At 39.5% G+C, this 15,887-nt stretch overlaps 1 protein-coding gene across 1 annotated transcript in view; it reads left to right on the forward strand.

Annotated features, from left to right (window-relative positions):
* Positions 1 to 1,269: 1,269 nt before the first annotated feature.
* The window catches only part of STAT4 (signal transducer and activator of transcription 4), a 36,576-nt gene continuing 21,958 nt past the window's right edge, over positions 1,270 to 15,887 (forward strand). The window contains exons 1-3 of the mRNA XM_032190208.1: positions 1,270 to 1,397; positions 3,273 to 3,417; positions 15,002 to 15,100. Coding sequence (XP_032046099.1) covers positions 1,270 to 1,397; positions 3,273 to 3,417; positions 15,002 to 15,100 — 372 coding nt within the window. The remainder of the gene's footprint in view (positions 1,398 to 3,272; positions 3,418 to 15,001; positions 15,101 to 15,887) is intronic.

Below are 15,887 nucleotides of genomic sequence, written 5' to 3' on the forward strand. Positions count from 1 at the left end.
GGCCCATTACCAACACCGCTTCAGATTTTTCCTGCAGACACCACATCTAGAATGACAACCTGGCATAGTCTGCCCCGCGGCAATGTTTTATCTCTCTGTGCGATACAGAAGTACATCTGTTTATCTCAGTGCATCCCTCAGTACTATAGAGAAGATCTGATAGTGCTGGAAGGACCTGGAGGTATAGGCATGAGCGCTGACACAAGCACACTGCCAGTGGTACCCTTCAAAGCAACCTTCAGTGCACTGTGGGCTAAAGCAGCAAACCAGTTTCTACTTTTTTTCATTTGAGCTTATTCCCCTTCTGCTTTTGGCCAGGCTTTTCAGCAGAAAAATAAATAAATAAATAAATAAATCACAATGAAATTGCTGTTTTCACCAGTTGGATTAATGATGATGTGGTGCAACCCTAGAGCACAAAGAGGTCATGTTCGCCCAAGCGGAGAAAGAGTCACAGAAGCTGAGATGTCTACTTTGAGAGTCTGCTCACCCCAAACAATCTCTTCAGTCCACGGAGACGTGGATATTCAAAGACAACTCAACCCACCTAAAATCTGGAACAACCAAGCTTCTGTCTCTAATATGTCAGTAAACAGTCAAAAGCTAACTGGGATAGATATTCCAGTCAAGAATTTCAGAGCCTGTCATTGGGTGATCCTACTCTAGCTTGTCTTTTAGTTTTCATAGGGCTTTACCCTTCCCAAGCTTTTTTATTTATTTTTTTTTCCAACATCAAATCTCAGAATTCTATGCCAGTAAAAAAATGGAAAAGATCAATAATTTAGGTTGTGACATAAGCAGTACTCTCCAAACAGAAGACATGGGGCTGTAGGAACAGCACACCATCATACAGTAGTATGAATTCACAGATAAGAGCAAATTCTATATTTTTACTAACATCATAAAAATAGTTTTACCTGGATTTGAAGCATACAATCCTAAGCTACTTCTATTGAAAGAGATGCTATGTAAATCTCGTTTTTTCATAAGCATCATACAGTAACCCAAAACATTTGCATTAAGGAAGAAAGTTGGTAGTGGTTCCCATTCAGGTTTAAGAGCTAAAACCTCTATTGGTCTTGCTTGCTTTTCTTCCTCTTCCCCTTAACTGATCAGCTTTAGCCAGGTAATGTCCATTTTGAAATACAGAGGATAATTAGGAATATTAAAGTATGTAATAAAAAAAGAACTGCAATGAAAATCTGGATTATTATTATATCAAATACATAACTTTCAGTATCAAACATGTTTAATCATTTCTTTTGCAGTATGTCCCAATGGAGTCAAGTTCAACAACTGGAAATAAAGTTTTTGGAGCAAGTAGACCAGTTCTATGACGATAACTTTCCCATGGAAATCCGACATCTGCTGGCACAATGGATAGAAAGCCAAGATTGGTAGGAATAATTTTTTTTCACTCTCTTATGATTTCAGTCATAAACATTTTTTTTTTTTGCTTATCTAGTAGATTTTAGGGTGCTCATTTGTGAACTGAGCAGACATCTACACCCCAAGAATAGTATTCCACTCATTATGGATTTAGCTTGTTGAGCTAGTGTTACACTTTACTTACTTTAGGGATTCAGCGTCAGTAAACTCCTGATAAAGCTGCAAAGTTCTTCTTAATTTATTAAATAACAATTGTACATATTTTGTATGTTATGGATGTGCTTATCTTAAACCACAGAATAAAATTATTTCCTACGCTTATTCCTAATAAATAAACCACCACATACTACATGAAAGATAAGACGGTATTTTTGAAGAGAAGTTCTGAACATAATTGGGTTTTCTGCATGTGTTGAAATAATGATTTTAATGAAAAGCACCATATTACCATATTTAAAGGTTAATGTAAGTATATACTCAATGTATCAACATTCTAGATTGGATGCACTTTCTTAGAGCACAGTTTTCTGTCCCTTACAGCTTTAAATTTAAGAAACATCTGGAAGTGAGTTTTCATTTCTACTTATTCCTAAACAAAATCCCACAAAAATTGTCTAGCAAATTAATGGTATTAAAGGTTTTTCATCAAAAAAAAAAAAAAAAAAAAAAGCAAGTCAGATTTGAATGGAAATGTTATTAATTTGCCTCTTACAGCACAAAATTATTTGACTTGTCCAAACCAGCTATTTGCAGGAACAGTTTTCTAGAAGGTGAATTTATGCACAAATCTGGATCAAATTCACTGCACAGTTATCTTAAGAAAATCCAGAACTAGATACTGAAAAGAGTTTATATTAGTAGTACCAGTAAGACATCTCAGCTTGACAAGCTAATTCCCCAAGGCTATTGGGGGACTATTGCAAAAATCTGCTAAGGAATATAATCTTTCCTCACAGTTTATGACATACTATGCTTACGTGCCTATGGGAACATGGGGAACATTAAAATCCCCTGTTTGCCAGATTTAGCAGTCATATCTCAAACAGGCATCTGCCATTTGGGGAGCAAGGAGAGAGTGCCCTAAGGACAAGGATGCCATGCAATCCAAAGCTTATCTTCCTCTATTCTGCTCACTAATGTTATTGCCCATCGTGTAGCAAGCTGTTCCATAAACAGCAGAGCTAGTAAAGCCTGTTTTCTCATGTATTTGTGTCCTTTGTCCCCTACATACCCTTCACTAGTAGCTTCAGAGTCTTCTTGGATCCCCAAATAGTTTGGCCAGGCGAAGGCTTATCTGGTGCCTGGTGTGAAGATATATATCTGCTGACTGGCCATCTGGCTGTTGCCTCCTGGAGCAAGTTTTTACTGCCATTTTCCTCAGTGGAGGCACTAATTTGGATTCCTCTCCTCTACCAACCTGCCAGTTTTCTGGGAAATTCATGCAAACATCATCTCTTTTAGACTGCAAGCCCCCTGTCAGCGTTGGCTGAAAGTGGGCAGCAACTTCAGAAATTATATGTGTGACTGACAGACTGAGAGTGACAGCATGCATACGCCTCATTTCCTCTGGGAAGCAGGCTAAAAATGTTTAAATATTCACTGGAACCAAGACTAGAAAACCCTGGTTGTCTCCCCTCTGGCTGACTCTGTAGCCTGGGCTTAGACCATCCGCTGCCTTTATAGCTGCTCATCAAGGTGAATATAAATTAAAGCATCGTAAAAATTAATTATTTACATCGCCCTAGCTATATGCAAGTCACTATGTATTTAAAGCGTTTTTTTACAGCTTTAATTTCTCAATGGATTATAAATTTCTGTAAAGATGGTTTGGCACTTCTTATAGCATTTTTAAAATGCATGTTTCTCAATCGCTTTTTCTCTAGGGAAGCTGCATCCAACAACGAAGCAATGGCAATGATCCTCTTACAGAATTTGCTAATACAAGTGGACGAACAGCTAGACCGGGTTTCACAAGAGAAGAACCTTCTTTTGATACACAACCTGAAGAGAATCAGGAAGCTGCTCCAGGTAGGTTGTTGCTTCAGATAACAAATTGCACGCTCTTACTGGCTTCTAAAGGCACTGCCCAACCTCTGCTGAGTGCAGCTTGTGCCTGTGAACAGCTCAGAGCTGTCCTGCCCCCTGTAGACTCCATGCAGCCATGGGAAGACCAAGCCTTCAACAAGGTAACTCAAATAATAGTTCCACTCCCAGTTACCTTGTGGACAAATAATTTTTAAGGCATGCTGCTGAGATGCAACAATGCTGTGACCTTGTAGCTCAATGCATACCTGTGCCTCACTCAGCTCTTCAAAATAAGATTGTATAGTGCTTATAGAAGTTAATGTTTATTGCAAATGTAATTACTGACTTTGCAGACAAGTACACGTAACTATGATTAGCTGTGACTATCTCAGGAGTAAAAATGTGTATTTTAGGATTAACAAAACAGCACCCTGAAAAAGGAACCGCACTTGGTATTTTATGCTTAACTGGGATTATTTATTAGGAATGGCTTAAAGGATTTTCCATTAGGCTTCTACAAAGTGATATTTATTTTGATTGACTGCATGATTCTCTAATAATTGTTTATTTAAAGCAAGAATTCTCAGAGTTCCACCCCATTAGTCACCTACTTCCTGACATCTATGTGTCTTCTTCATAAAACAGATACACATCTGAGTTTAATGAAAGTTTGGGGGTTTTTCTCTTCTTTCATGGTGTTTTCCATAAGCACTTCAATGAAAATTGTACCACTTACAAAATATTTTCTTTATTTTATATGAATATATTGGTCTGGAAAATCTGAAGATGACTGTGTCAATTATTTTGGTCTCTTTATGGCTGCGTGTCTTTCTATTCTATATCCCTAATGGTGGCTTCTTAAAAATGTGACAATATTTCCACTGCTGCCACTTTTTGTTCCGGTGTTATGCAAGCAGTTTCATGTAACTTGAAACTAAAGTTCTTTCTTTATTTCTTTTCTGGTTTGTGTGGCAGCATTAACCCTCATTTCAGTGCTGCTCAAACAACAAATGCACTTACCTACTTTTGGAGTTGACTGCAGAGAGGCTATTGCTTTTATTTCTGTCATGGTCTTAGCAGACTTTGCCACAGCAGGGCTGAGTCAGAACTCCGTCACCTTATTAAAAATATTCTCTCACAGCAGCATGCACATAGAAAGAGCATTTCAGGACACTGAAAAAAGCAGTTGTATTCTTGCAGATTGTACATTTATGATTCTACCATCGCCACATGCATATGCATAGGGATTGGTATGTATTTACATACAGGCTCTAACAAATTCAGCTCTCACTGTCCCTTCTTCGCCTCACACCATTTATTTTATTCTAAAATTTTACCAAGACTTGAGGTGGAAACTCTGGATCCTCCGTGAAATTCAGCATACTGAGACAAGGCATCAGGCCCCATCACACCCATGAGTCAGTCTGTAAATGGCCAGAATGAAAACCAAGTCCTGTAAGCCCCATCTTAGCAAGGCAGCAACATCTCTGCTCCATTGGGCCACAAAGGTTTGTAGGTTAATAGCCTAAAGCAATATGAACTGCCTGAGAGGACATCAGTGGTGCCGAAACTACACTACTAATTAAAAAGGACCGTGATGAGTTTGCAGTAAAATGTTTCCCATTGAGCAAAAAATTCAACAGCTCTTCTCTCTGTGAAGTTGGCCCTTCACCACTATATAATTTCTCCATTCTATCAAGACAACAAGCAATGTCTATTTAGATAAAAAGCTACTCGTTCAGTTTCAAAATGCACGTGCATCCTACCAGGCACTGAATGACACTTTCCCTATCAGAGCCTTTCCTGATTTCTTATGACCTTTCTCACTCACAGTTTGTGATTAGCTTGTGATTATAAACTCACAGGTTGAGCTAGTTTGTGACAGCTTCATGAGACTGCACCAGGAAAGGTGACTGAAGTAGACAGTGCACTGCCATAACCCCTTTTGTCCTGAAACACCACCTAGAGAGAGGGAGGCTGGAATGGCAAGCTGCAAAATTAGAGATTCTCCACCAGACTTGATGGGGGCAAGGACTGGCTTCCTGAATAGGAGAGGAAGCCACGCTTGTAAACATCTTTTCATTTCTGGTGACTCTGTGAACAGTCTCGGCTTGATTTTCTCTGAAGGTTAGTTAACATGATCCCACCTTTATCTCTGCTCTCTAGCGCAAGCACTTCTTTGAAATTTCACAGTTCACTCCTCTTCCTTCCCTTCTACACCACACACACAGGCATACAGACACATGTACAGCACACACAAAGCTGTCCAACCTCAGCACAGGATCTGAATGCAATGTTTGTTATTTTGAGCCAATTATATGTGGCTTGTCAAGGTAGATAACACTGGAAACCAGCATTTATCGCTGCGTACGCGGAGTAGCAAGTTGAGCTTTAGTATAGATTCCCACACACTATGATAACAACGATAATAAAACAATTACAAATGCAGTACACTCAAAAAGAATTCTGTAGTTTTTGGGGAAAAAAAAAAAAAAGTGTGATTAATGTTAAATTAATAATACATCTAGGTCATTGGTGAAGGGCAGCCTTAGAAAGGGAAATAACAGACCCTACAAATGGCTCGAGTGGCTGCTTTCTAGACAGCACGGGGATTGCTAGGATCAAGATTCCCAGTGCTATTACACCTGTTTTGTAATATCACAGCCAAGCACACCCAGTCTGAAGTTCTGCTGGGGTTCACTTTTATTAAACAGAGGAAAAGTTCTGAGCTCCACCTGCAAACATCTTTATGCAAACATCTTGGTTATTCAACAGGATTAAGGAAAGAAGGAAGGGAAAAAGCAAGCACTTGCCTGCCTGACACTTGCAATATAAAGTTTTTTGATGAATTTCAGGAGTTGTGAAGTGCAAAGAGCCGAACTGTTAGCAGAAAGAGATGCCTGCCTAGCACCCTTGCTTTTAGGTCACAGGAGCCATCCCTATTCTTTTAGCATTACAGAAATAACTATGGAGCATGACATTTCTGCCCAGACTGCTGACATTTCCAGAATTATCTTGATGTAAAAAGAAGCACTGACCAGGAAACATACAATCTGAAAAAGTTATAAGCACTTGAAAAAGCACTGAGCATCTCAGCTAAGCTTATTGCGAGCTCTCAATAATTTGCTTCTCTATCCACTTCTTTCTTTTTTCAAATGTTGCCTCTTGACACTAATCTGGTATAAACGCACACATTATATTAAAATCAGGATCGGTGCTTTAGGTTAAAATCCTTCATATTCTCGTATTATTATTTCTGCAGTCACTAGATGGGATTCATTTTTACAGCAGAGCAGTCTTTTGTTGCGGTGCTCTTCAGCGGATGACAGTGCAGCACAGCTGCTCGCTGAGGTTAAATTCCCTGTCCCTCCTCCCACAGAAGCCCTGCTCCCAGGAGCAGCAGCTCTGTAAAGAGATGAGGAGAGAAAACGTTTGGAGGGGGGAAACTCTGCCTGTGATTCTTTCTCCTGCTGAAAGCCTAGATGGAGCACAGCAAAGCAGATTAGTCACAAGGACGTGTTTTGTGCTGTTGCTATGACAGCAAAAAGTAAAGGGCAGATGTTAAGCTGAGAAGAGCTGCCTATCACTTCTAGGAACCAAATTTCAGATGCAACAGTCTGCAAGACCTTAGCCTATGAACAATTACATCTTGGCTTTATAAAGGTTTTTGGTTTTTTTTTTTTTTTTTTTGAAATGACTGTGCCTGTCCCTGATGTAAGCTTCTTTACAACACACAAATAGATTTAATGCACGGAAGAGACTGGCAAAATTATGGAGACTCATTTAGGGCAGAAACTGCATGCTGCTGGCTCACAGGCTCAAACCCTTGATTAGTGAGAGCAGCAGGGCTGCAGCGTCCCTGGGGGGCACAAATCAAGGCACCGGGAAGCTCCCAGTAGCCTGGAAATCTGCGATGGCCACCGCTTTCCTGGTGTCTCACCAGCCCTCCTAGGAACGTGTGTAGGTCTCTGAGTTACCCAGGCATTTTGCATCTCAGAACTCCTCGTGTCCTTGCGTTTTCCCCCAGTGGAGCTGGAAATTTGGCTTGGCTCCCTGAGCCACGCTTGAGCTACCAGAAACTTCAGAGACACAGATGGGCCACGCGTTGCAATGGGTGTGTGACAATGACAGCAGGAGGAAGCAGGAATTCCCAGAATGGGAATTCCCACTCGTAATTGCAGCCCATCTTCATGCTCTGGTCTCAAGATAACTCTTGAAAGCAACCCCTTCTCATTAGCAGCAACATGCATCTGTGTCTCACCACTGCTTATAACATTCAGGGGAAAATCGGATTACATAAATCTTTTATAAAAGTGAAATAACTGATTTCAGGAAGAGGAACGGCTACTTTGCTCATTTACCATTGCACGCTGAGCTAATGAGGGTATGGCATGCTCTGGGGAACATTTTGCTGCGAACAATGTATATTCATGCTTTTCATTTAATATTCACAACAGAGTCTCAGGTATCGGTGAACTTTACACACTCACCAGCCCTGCCAGAGCCTGAGATGAGGGGAGGGCAGGCAAGGGGGATCCTGCCTGGGTATGCGCACCATCAGCAGCCCGGGGACTGCTTGCAAAGAGAGAGCAGGCAGACTCGCCTCATTTGCTGGTTCCCACCAACCAGTTATATCAAAATGAGCTTTTGGAAGCACTGTGAGTCCAGGAAATAATACTTCAGTTATACTTTGTCCTTCTACACAGCCCTACTTTTTTATGGAATGATCTGGAATAGCATCTTAAGCTATCTTCTGTCGTCTTAACCAACACAACTTAACCTTATGGCACTTCTTTCCATATAAAACTCACCCTGCTCCTAAGCAGTACAAACAGCATCTTGCTTTCCATGCTGTTACTTACATCAGTAACACCATCGTGTGCTCTTGCTCCTGCTTCATTTTCTCAGTTACAGTGCACAGCTTGTTTCCATCTGCAATGAGAACTGAGCATCCTCCTGCTTCTCCAGGCAGAACTAAAGTGAACATTTTCATTTCAGTTCAGGTGACTGTTTACACGAGTCACTCTGCCAGAAAGGAAAAGCACGAGGGGCCCTAACATTACTGATATTGGTGCATCAAAGAAAATTGACCAAAAAAAAAAAAAAAAAAAAAAGCATTAGATCTGAAATAGGATATTCCAGTGGATATTTAACAAATATTTCTAATAAGCATTGTGATGAGAAACAGTTGCAAAGAATGGAAACATAGCTATTGATGCTTAAGTTGCAGTTTCCTGTTAAAGCTTAGAACTGGGTGAGAATGGAACAAAATAGACAAAGTTTCTAACACACCACAGAAAAAAAAAAAAAAAAAAAAAAGAAGAAAGAAAGAAAAAAAAAAATGTTATTTACATGCAATTTAGTGCTCATGTAACCTGCCAGATCAACAAATCAACAAATTATAGTAGAAAACATGCTTTGAACCAATGCATTCTGCTAATACAATTTGAAATGACTTTTCATATTAGCATCTTGCCCCCAGTGAGTTTTCAAGTTCCACCATTAAAGCTGTTTACAAAAAAGTTTGGCCTGTAAATGGGAAACCCTGAACAGAAGACCATATGCTCACCAGCCACCCCTCTGCTATTAGTGATTGCAGGCTGGCTGCTGGGTACCAGCTAGGAAGGATTTTCTAAAAGGATTCTGATATAAGACAGAAAAAAGCTCTTAACTAGAAGTCAAATATTTTTAAGTTCCTTTTGTGGAACAGTTTGCTTTTGTAGAATGAATAAGAATTAGCTTACACGCAGAGGTTACAAACAAAACAAAAACAAAACCCACAAGCACATGAACTAAACCTCCTTGTGCTCTTTGCTCATTCTGGAGTATTAAGGGCCCAGCTGCAGGCAAACACCTGCCTGAGAGATTAGTTAATAGTACTCAGGTCTTCAAGGTGGTGGGGGGGGAAAAAATCAAAATAAAATCAGACCTGTCTCCTCCTCCTGTTTGCCCTCTTTTGCTGGGAACATTGCACTTCTTTTAATTTTATTTTGAAATACATTCCCTTTAAATAGGTTGCATTGATACATTATTCATCTCACGGGTTATGATGAGCTCTATAGCCACATGTTTTCTGTAGCCACCCCCCACCTGCTTAGAAATCTGCTGCTCCCATAGACCCTTCCTTGGCTCTTTTTAGTGCTCTGTCTATTGAGAGGAACTTAGTGGAGTTTGGGGGCAAACTAGGGGATGGAAAAAAATATATATATGTATATATATATAAATAAATAAAAAGACCTCTGCCTTCACAACTTTGCCAAGTTTTGCCTTGGTTGCATACACCCCATAAATATTTACGATCTTCTGGAAGTTATGCATTACTCTATACGAGAAAAGCAGAAGTACAGCATTGCAGAGTTATGTTTTCGAACTTCCCACACACCATAGGAGTTGTCTAAAAGAATGAGGCTGCCTTTAAAGTTCTCTTAGGTATTTTGAAAGGGGGAGGGGAAATCTAAAAATAAGAGTAGAACACTCTAAATAGTTGGTGTCACAAGTACTTCCTCTTAAAGACCTACATAAAACAGAGTCGTCTTTTTATTAGAAAAAGATTTTTAGTAACAACAGTAACTGTTTAAATGCAGGGTTCCAAAATAAATAAATAAAAAAGCAACCCTACAAAGAGAAGGTCAGTCCTACACTGAGATAGGTGTGCCACTGCTGCCTCCATTACACTTTCTGCCTGGATGCATAAACAAAGGTAGAAAATAAATCAAGGCAAAATGTTGTTTGTCACATCTGAAGGTGAAAACGGGAAATAAGCATGCATGGTTATGCCTTCCCACCCACACAGTTCTTTTTGCAACACATAAATATACCAAGTTTTGTTTTGTTTTGTTTCTGACAAAAATAAAATGATAGGCTAAAGTTTTTTGTTTTTCTTTTTTCTTTTCCCCTCTGTTTTTTCATTACATGAAAGATGAGATATCTGCTTATCTAGAAAGATGCTGAGTGTTCAAGTTGGTAGAATAAGGGTACCACAAGTAAGCAACAAGGAAGGAAATGTATTCATTCTTGACTTTGTCATCCCGTTCCCTATCTGTGTCCCAGCTCCCTTCCGTCAGCTTCTTTAAATATTCATTCAACTTCAACAAACACATCAACTGTTGTAGTAGTTAACAGTTCCAAGCCTCCAATAAAGATTTTATTGTATATGCTTAAATGGCATGAAGTAGGGTTTTGCTAGCAGAAACAAGAAAAAATAGAGCTGATGTTTTTTATGAAAAAAAAAAAAATAGAGGAGAAAAGTGGGGAGAAACAACCAAATCTAAAGCACTTTTTTCAGAATTAGAAAGCAGTAAAACCTTCTCAAGACCTTTCTAAGTCATCTTGAAAACCAGAAGAGATAATCAGGTAAAACCCTGAGTGACTGTATAAAGGTTGAACACTGCATCCTTGTACGACAGAAGCAGAAAGCAACAGTACCACCTAATCCTGTACTTTTACCACTGAAAACAGAGTCAGGGTACTCAAGCAGTGCATATGTAAGTACTCATTTATATATGTGTGTGGTAGAGAGACCTTTGATGCGTGAAAAGAAAGCTGGCCAATATTAGCATGGTTGGGAGTGATCCAATCTGCAATGGAGACAGCCACAGGAAAATACACTAATTTTTTTTCTGGGGGAATTAGATGTGAGGGCAGGGGAGCAGGGGGAAGCAAGACATTGAATCTCTGGCCTAGATTTCTTAATTCTTCCCAGGAAAATTCTTCCCTGAACATTTCCAATACTAAAATGGACGGTTGCTTAGTGTTCTTTTTGAAACCATGTGTATTTGCAACTTTCATAATAAGCCTTTTCAAGTTTCTACATGATCTTGTGACTTAGGGAATCAGAATCATGCATTTCTCCAGCCACTGAGAAGGCTCTGAAAATATCCCAAACAGCTCAGACCGTTTTAAAACCGAGCTGAAGGATGTGAACGCTGCACACTGTAATGCACGGATTGTTTGTGCAGAAACGCTTTTTTGTTTTTCCTTGTGATCTAGTAAGATACTATCACAACTCATCTCTCTGAAGCAGAGACAATGCATTCTGGGTTGTGGTAGGAGGCTTTTCTCTCTAGCAAACATCAGCAGCATTCAGATAAAATTTTCACCTGTTCAGAACGAAAGTTTTATTTCCCCCGTATAAATTTATCATCAAGCTGGTAGCTGTTGAGAAAAAAATGGTCCAAATAAGATTGTTTGTTGTAAATCATGATATGAAAGACCTCATCAAAACAGAAGAGAGGAGAAAAAATTTCTAAGAACTGAAATACAGTAACTGAATTACAGTAATATTAGCAGATAAGAATAACATTTCCATTCGAAACTTTAGACAAAAAGTAAATCCCCAGTTTCTCTTTGTTGGTATTTATAAAAACACGACTGTAAGTTTCCCTCTGTAAATATATTCATTTAAACCTAATAATACTATTTTGCATAGCTGCAGAATCTACACCCTTTGTCCTTTCCAGCTGTCAATGCTCATGTTACACAAAGTTAGGATTCCCCTACCTCAAGCTTGCTTTTTGGGCTAAGCTTCCTTTATTTCCAAACTTACGCCACTTTTGCAACGAGAGGAAATCACTTGCAGGCTGTCATTCAGAAGCCAAGTTCATCCTGAGCAAATTCCACCCTCAGCCAAAGACAAAATAGAAGTAGAGAAGAACAAGGGCTTACAGTAAACTGGTAGCACTACCGGCTGGCATGGTCTGAAGTGCAATTTCCTTTGAGAAGTATAGAACATGGGGAGAAAAAATTCAATGATTATTATTATTTTGACAATCAAACACGATGGTTGCTCCTTTTGGTAATTATTGTTATAAGTTGTAATTAAGATATTTAATGCTATAATTTGTTTTCTTATATCATCCTATAGTCTGTAAGCTACAACCCATCTGCCAGTGCAGTGCTGGTAGCACAGAGGCTGAAGAGCCATCTATCTCCCCCCTAGGAGGCTGGCTGCCCACAGTTTGCATCTGTCTTGCTCTCCTTTGGTCACAAGCACTTGTGCTGCTGCTCCACAGCAGCTGCAGGGCGTTATTCCAGCCCTTGTTTGAGGGGGGCTACAGCCCTGACAGCTCTCTGTCCACCCACTCGGCGCCTGCTGGAAGAGCAGGCTGAATCTAGTGGAATTGAAAAAGCAGCACCAGGCAGGCAAAAAGCAAGGGAAGCATTAGAGAGACAGCTTATTGCTAGGGCTTTACGAGTTACAGAAGGTAAAAAAATAAAAAAAAAAAAAAAAAAAAAAAAAAGAGAAAAAAATAAGTTAATTTCCTCTTCATCTCTTGATTCAGATGGTTTTCCCTTAATGAAACAAAGGGAGAGAGTTTGTGAATGTTTTGCAAATGAATGCTATTTAGACATGCTAGGGAAGTCCCTGATACCTGGCATTTTTGTGGGGGATTTTAAAATGTCTCGCTGTCACAAGGTTCTTTGAAAAGCCTTTTCTATGCAGATACGTTTTCCAGCTCCAAGAGAGGATTTTTATTTCTTCTTGACTTCATTAGGGACATCTTTTGTTTCAACCCTTCTTGTTACACAGCAAAGACAAAAGGCAACCATCGATCCTTGTAGGCTCCACAGGGGTTTTTTGGATGGCAGTTTCAGTACTGATTCCTCCAGCCTATTTTGATTTTTCATGTTTCCCTCCCTATGCTCAAAGCTTAAAATAGACTCACAGACCCAGCCCAAAGTAACGAGGACAGCAGCAGTTTTGTCTCTGCTCTTTGGAACCCCGCACTGCAATCCAGGTCTCCACACTCCTGCAGCCAGAAGACCCTCAGGAGCCCAAAGACCTCTCTGTTGCCCGATTGTGTTTTAGATTAAAAGTGCTTTCTGGATGCTACCACTGTGTTCTGCCCTGCTCAGACTCTGTCGGGCAGAAAAAAAAAATGGGACGAAACACTTTGCAGGCTTTGCTGCTTCAGGTATCTTGCAGGGGCACCCTTGCATATTTATATATATATATCAGCAGCAATTAGAAACCAACTGATTAATGCACACATCAGTTACAGATTTCTGACCACAGCTTTCATCCCAAGCCTTATTACAAAGATGACTTTTTTCCTCAAATCAGGGTGCAAACAAACAAGGCTCAGCAACACAACCTACTGAGGCTGGAACAGGGCAGCCCTGTTCTGCCCTCCCCTAGCCAAACACTCAGGACTTCACATGTCCTAGTCCTCAACAACCAGCTCATCCTTTCCTGAGCTGTTTCAGCCCACTGAGGGGCAGAACACCATTTCAGCAATTAATTAGCTCCAGCTGTTGATGCTGGAGCCTACCTTCAACCTAGTTCCCCACGAAGCTCCACTCCACTCTTAATCTTTGTTCCTAACCTTACAACCAGGAGCACAACTCTCTGCAACTCAAATTACCATTTTAGTCTAACATTCCTTTACCTTGTAATGGAAGTCAAAACACGTGAACAAATACTTCAGGTTACTTAGATTTCATGCAAAAGTACCCAGGAAATTATTTGGTTTTGTCTAGTAAAAGCTGCTAGGAATACAGGCTTACTGTCATAGCAGTAGTTGAATCTAAAAGGCATGTTCACATTTCTATCAGATGTGTTCGCATCCGTGGTTTCTAGTAGAGCAATTGGTATGAGATATCTAAGGAAAATACAGTATTGGTTTAAGTATGCAGAAATTTAACACACCAGATTCAGAGAAAGCAAAAAGAAACAAGCTTCTGAGTGGCAGCAGAGTAAGATGAGACTAAAAGTAGTCAGAGAGAAGGGAAAAAAGAGCAAGTCTAAAAGAGGAAACTGTACAGGAAGATAAAAGAACTGGATTAGTTCTAATGAATGGCTGAAAAAAATAGCATATATGAACACTGAATAAGGGGCATCTGACTGAATAAAACATGAGTGCTGAATAAAAGGCATGAAGGATATTGAGAAACTGAACAAATGTATCACCATGAAAGATGCTGCTTGAGTTCTCAAGCTTTCCAATTTGATAAATATAGCACAAGCCAATATTTTTTTCAAATTGCACCCATTTCTCAGTCACGCATCAGCAGTTCTGCACCTTAATTACAGCAGTATAAAAAATGTGATTTTGATTCTTTGACTTGGGACAAGAGCTGCTTCTTCCTTCGTCTTACGCACATTGTTGAAGGAGATAAATTGTTCATAAACTCAGTTTAAGTCTTTCACTTTATGCTGAGGAGGCCTTTCTGAATGCACCACTACCATATTGATATGCTTACAGTTTTTTGTTGGCAGAAGCACTACATGCTAACATCCTATTGAAAATGGAAAACATGATAAAATCATGCACAGAATTGGCTGACAGGAAAGCCCTTTCAAAAGAGCTGTGTTAGCAGTGGAGCAATTTGATCTTCAAATGATGTAAATCTCAGAGTTATATCTTTGTCATCTCTGTAGAATGCTGTTAACAATATTTTATGACAATGGCACTAAGTGATGCTGCACTGCAAAGACAAACAACACTAGCAAAGGTCAGGAACATCAGGGAAGTCTTTTTCACCCACTCGAAACTGTGCTCAGACAGAGAAATCACACTGTTTGAGATTTCCAGATGTAAATCCTAAATTCTTAATTTTTAAAAGTTGTATTTGCTTGTGTTTGCAGGGCAAATACCATGGTAATCCCATGCACATAGCAGTGATCATCTCAAACTGTTTAAGAGAAGAAAGAAGAATATTGGCTGCAGCCAGCATGCCTGTACAGGTAATGAATTACATTTCATTAATCTGCTCCATGTTAATCTGCTCGCATGCTTTTAGGAACAAATCCTGTCCTCTTATTATGAATTCCACTAGAGTGATTTGTGTACACTGGGGGTTGCCAAATGTTGCTCTTTTTAATCTCATGTTTATACTTCATTAGTGGCTCTACTGCTGCAAACACTGCTATAAGTGACTCCTATGCCACAGCTAATCTTCAAAGACTTTAATCTGTGGGAAAGGCTTTAAAGAGATTATTCTTTGCAAAACAGATGTGTATATATTAAATTATGCATTGCACTAATTCATATTAATTATGCAGTGCAAAGACATTCCATCTTCTACGTTACAAGGCATTGATGGGTTTTACAATGTTTGAAGAAAGAAATTTTTAAATTACATATAAGGTCATTTTGTGGAAATTTAGATGGTTAAACCCATACAGAATATTTTTAAATCCAAGTGTGTTATTTTGATAACCTGTGGATGTAATATGTATTCTTACATGAATAGTACAATACTGGTCTTTTTTAGAAATCTAATCATCAGTGTGTTTCAAGTTCTTAAATTTACTAGATGTTCAATGACTGCAGTATACCTACACACCCTTTCATCTTTTTGATTACCAAGTTAAAGAATCATGCTTTTCAGATCTGTGGAACTAAACAGATTGAGCTGTTTAGACCAGTCCCCAGCCAGATGAACTCCAGGTTGTGAACTCCCTCTCTATGCTAGGACTTGCCATATAGTTACTGTCACTCGTCACTGCTCATCCAAGTATTACCCATTCA

This window comes from Aythya fuligula, chromosome 6, assembly GCF_009819795.1.
Source record: "Aythya fuligula isolate bAytFul2 chromosome 6, bAytFul2.pri, whole genome shotgun sequence".
In the NCBI taxonomy this organism is placed as follows: Eukaryota; Metazoa; Chordata; class Aves; order Anseriformes; family Anatidae; genus Aythya; species Aythya fuligula.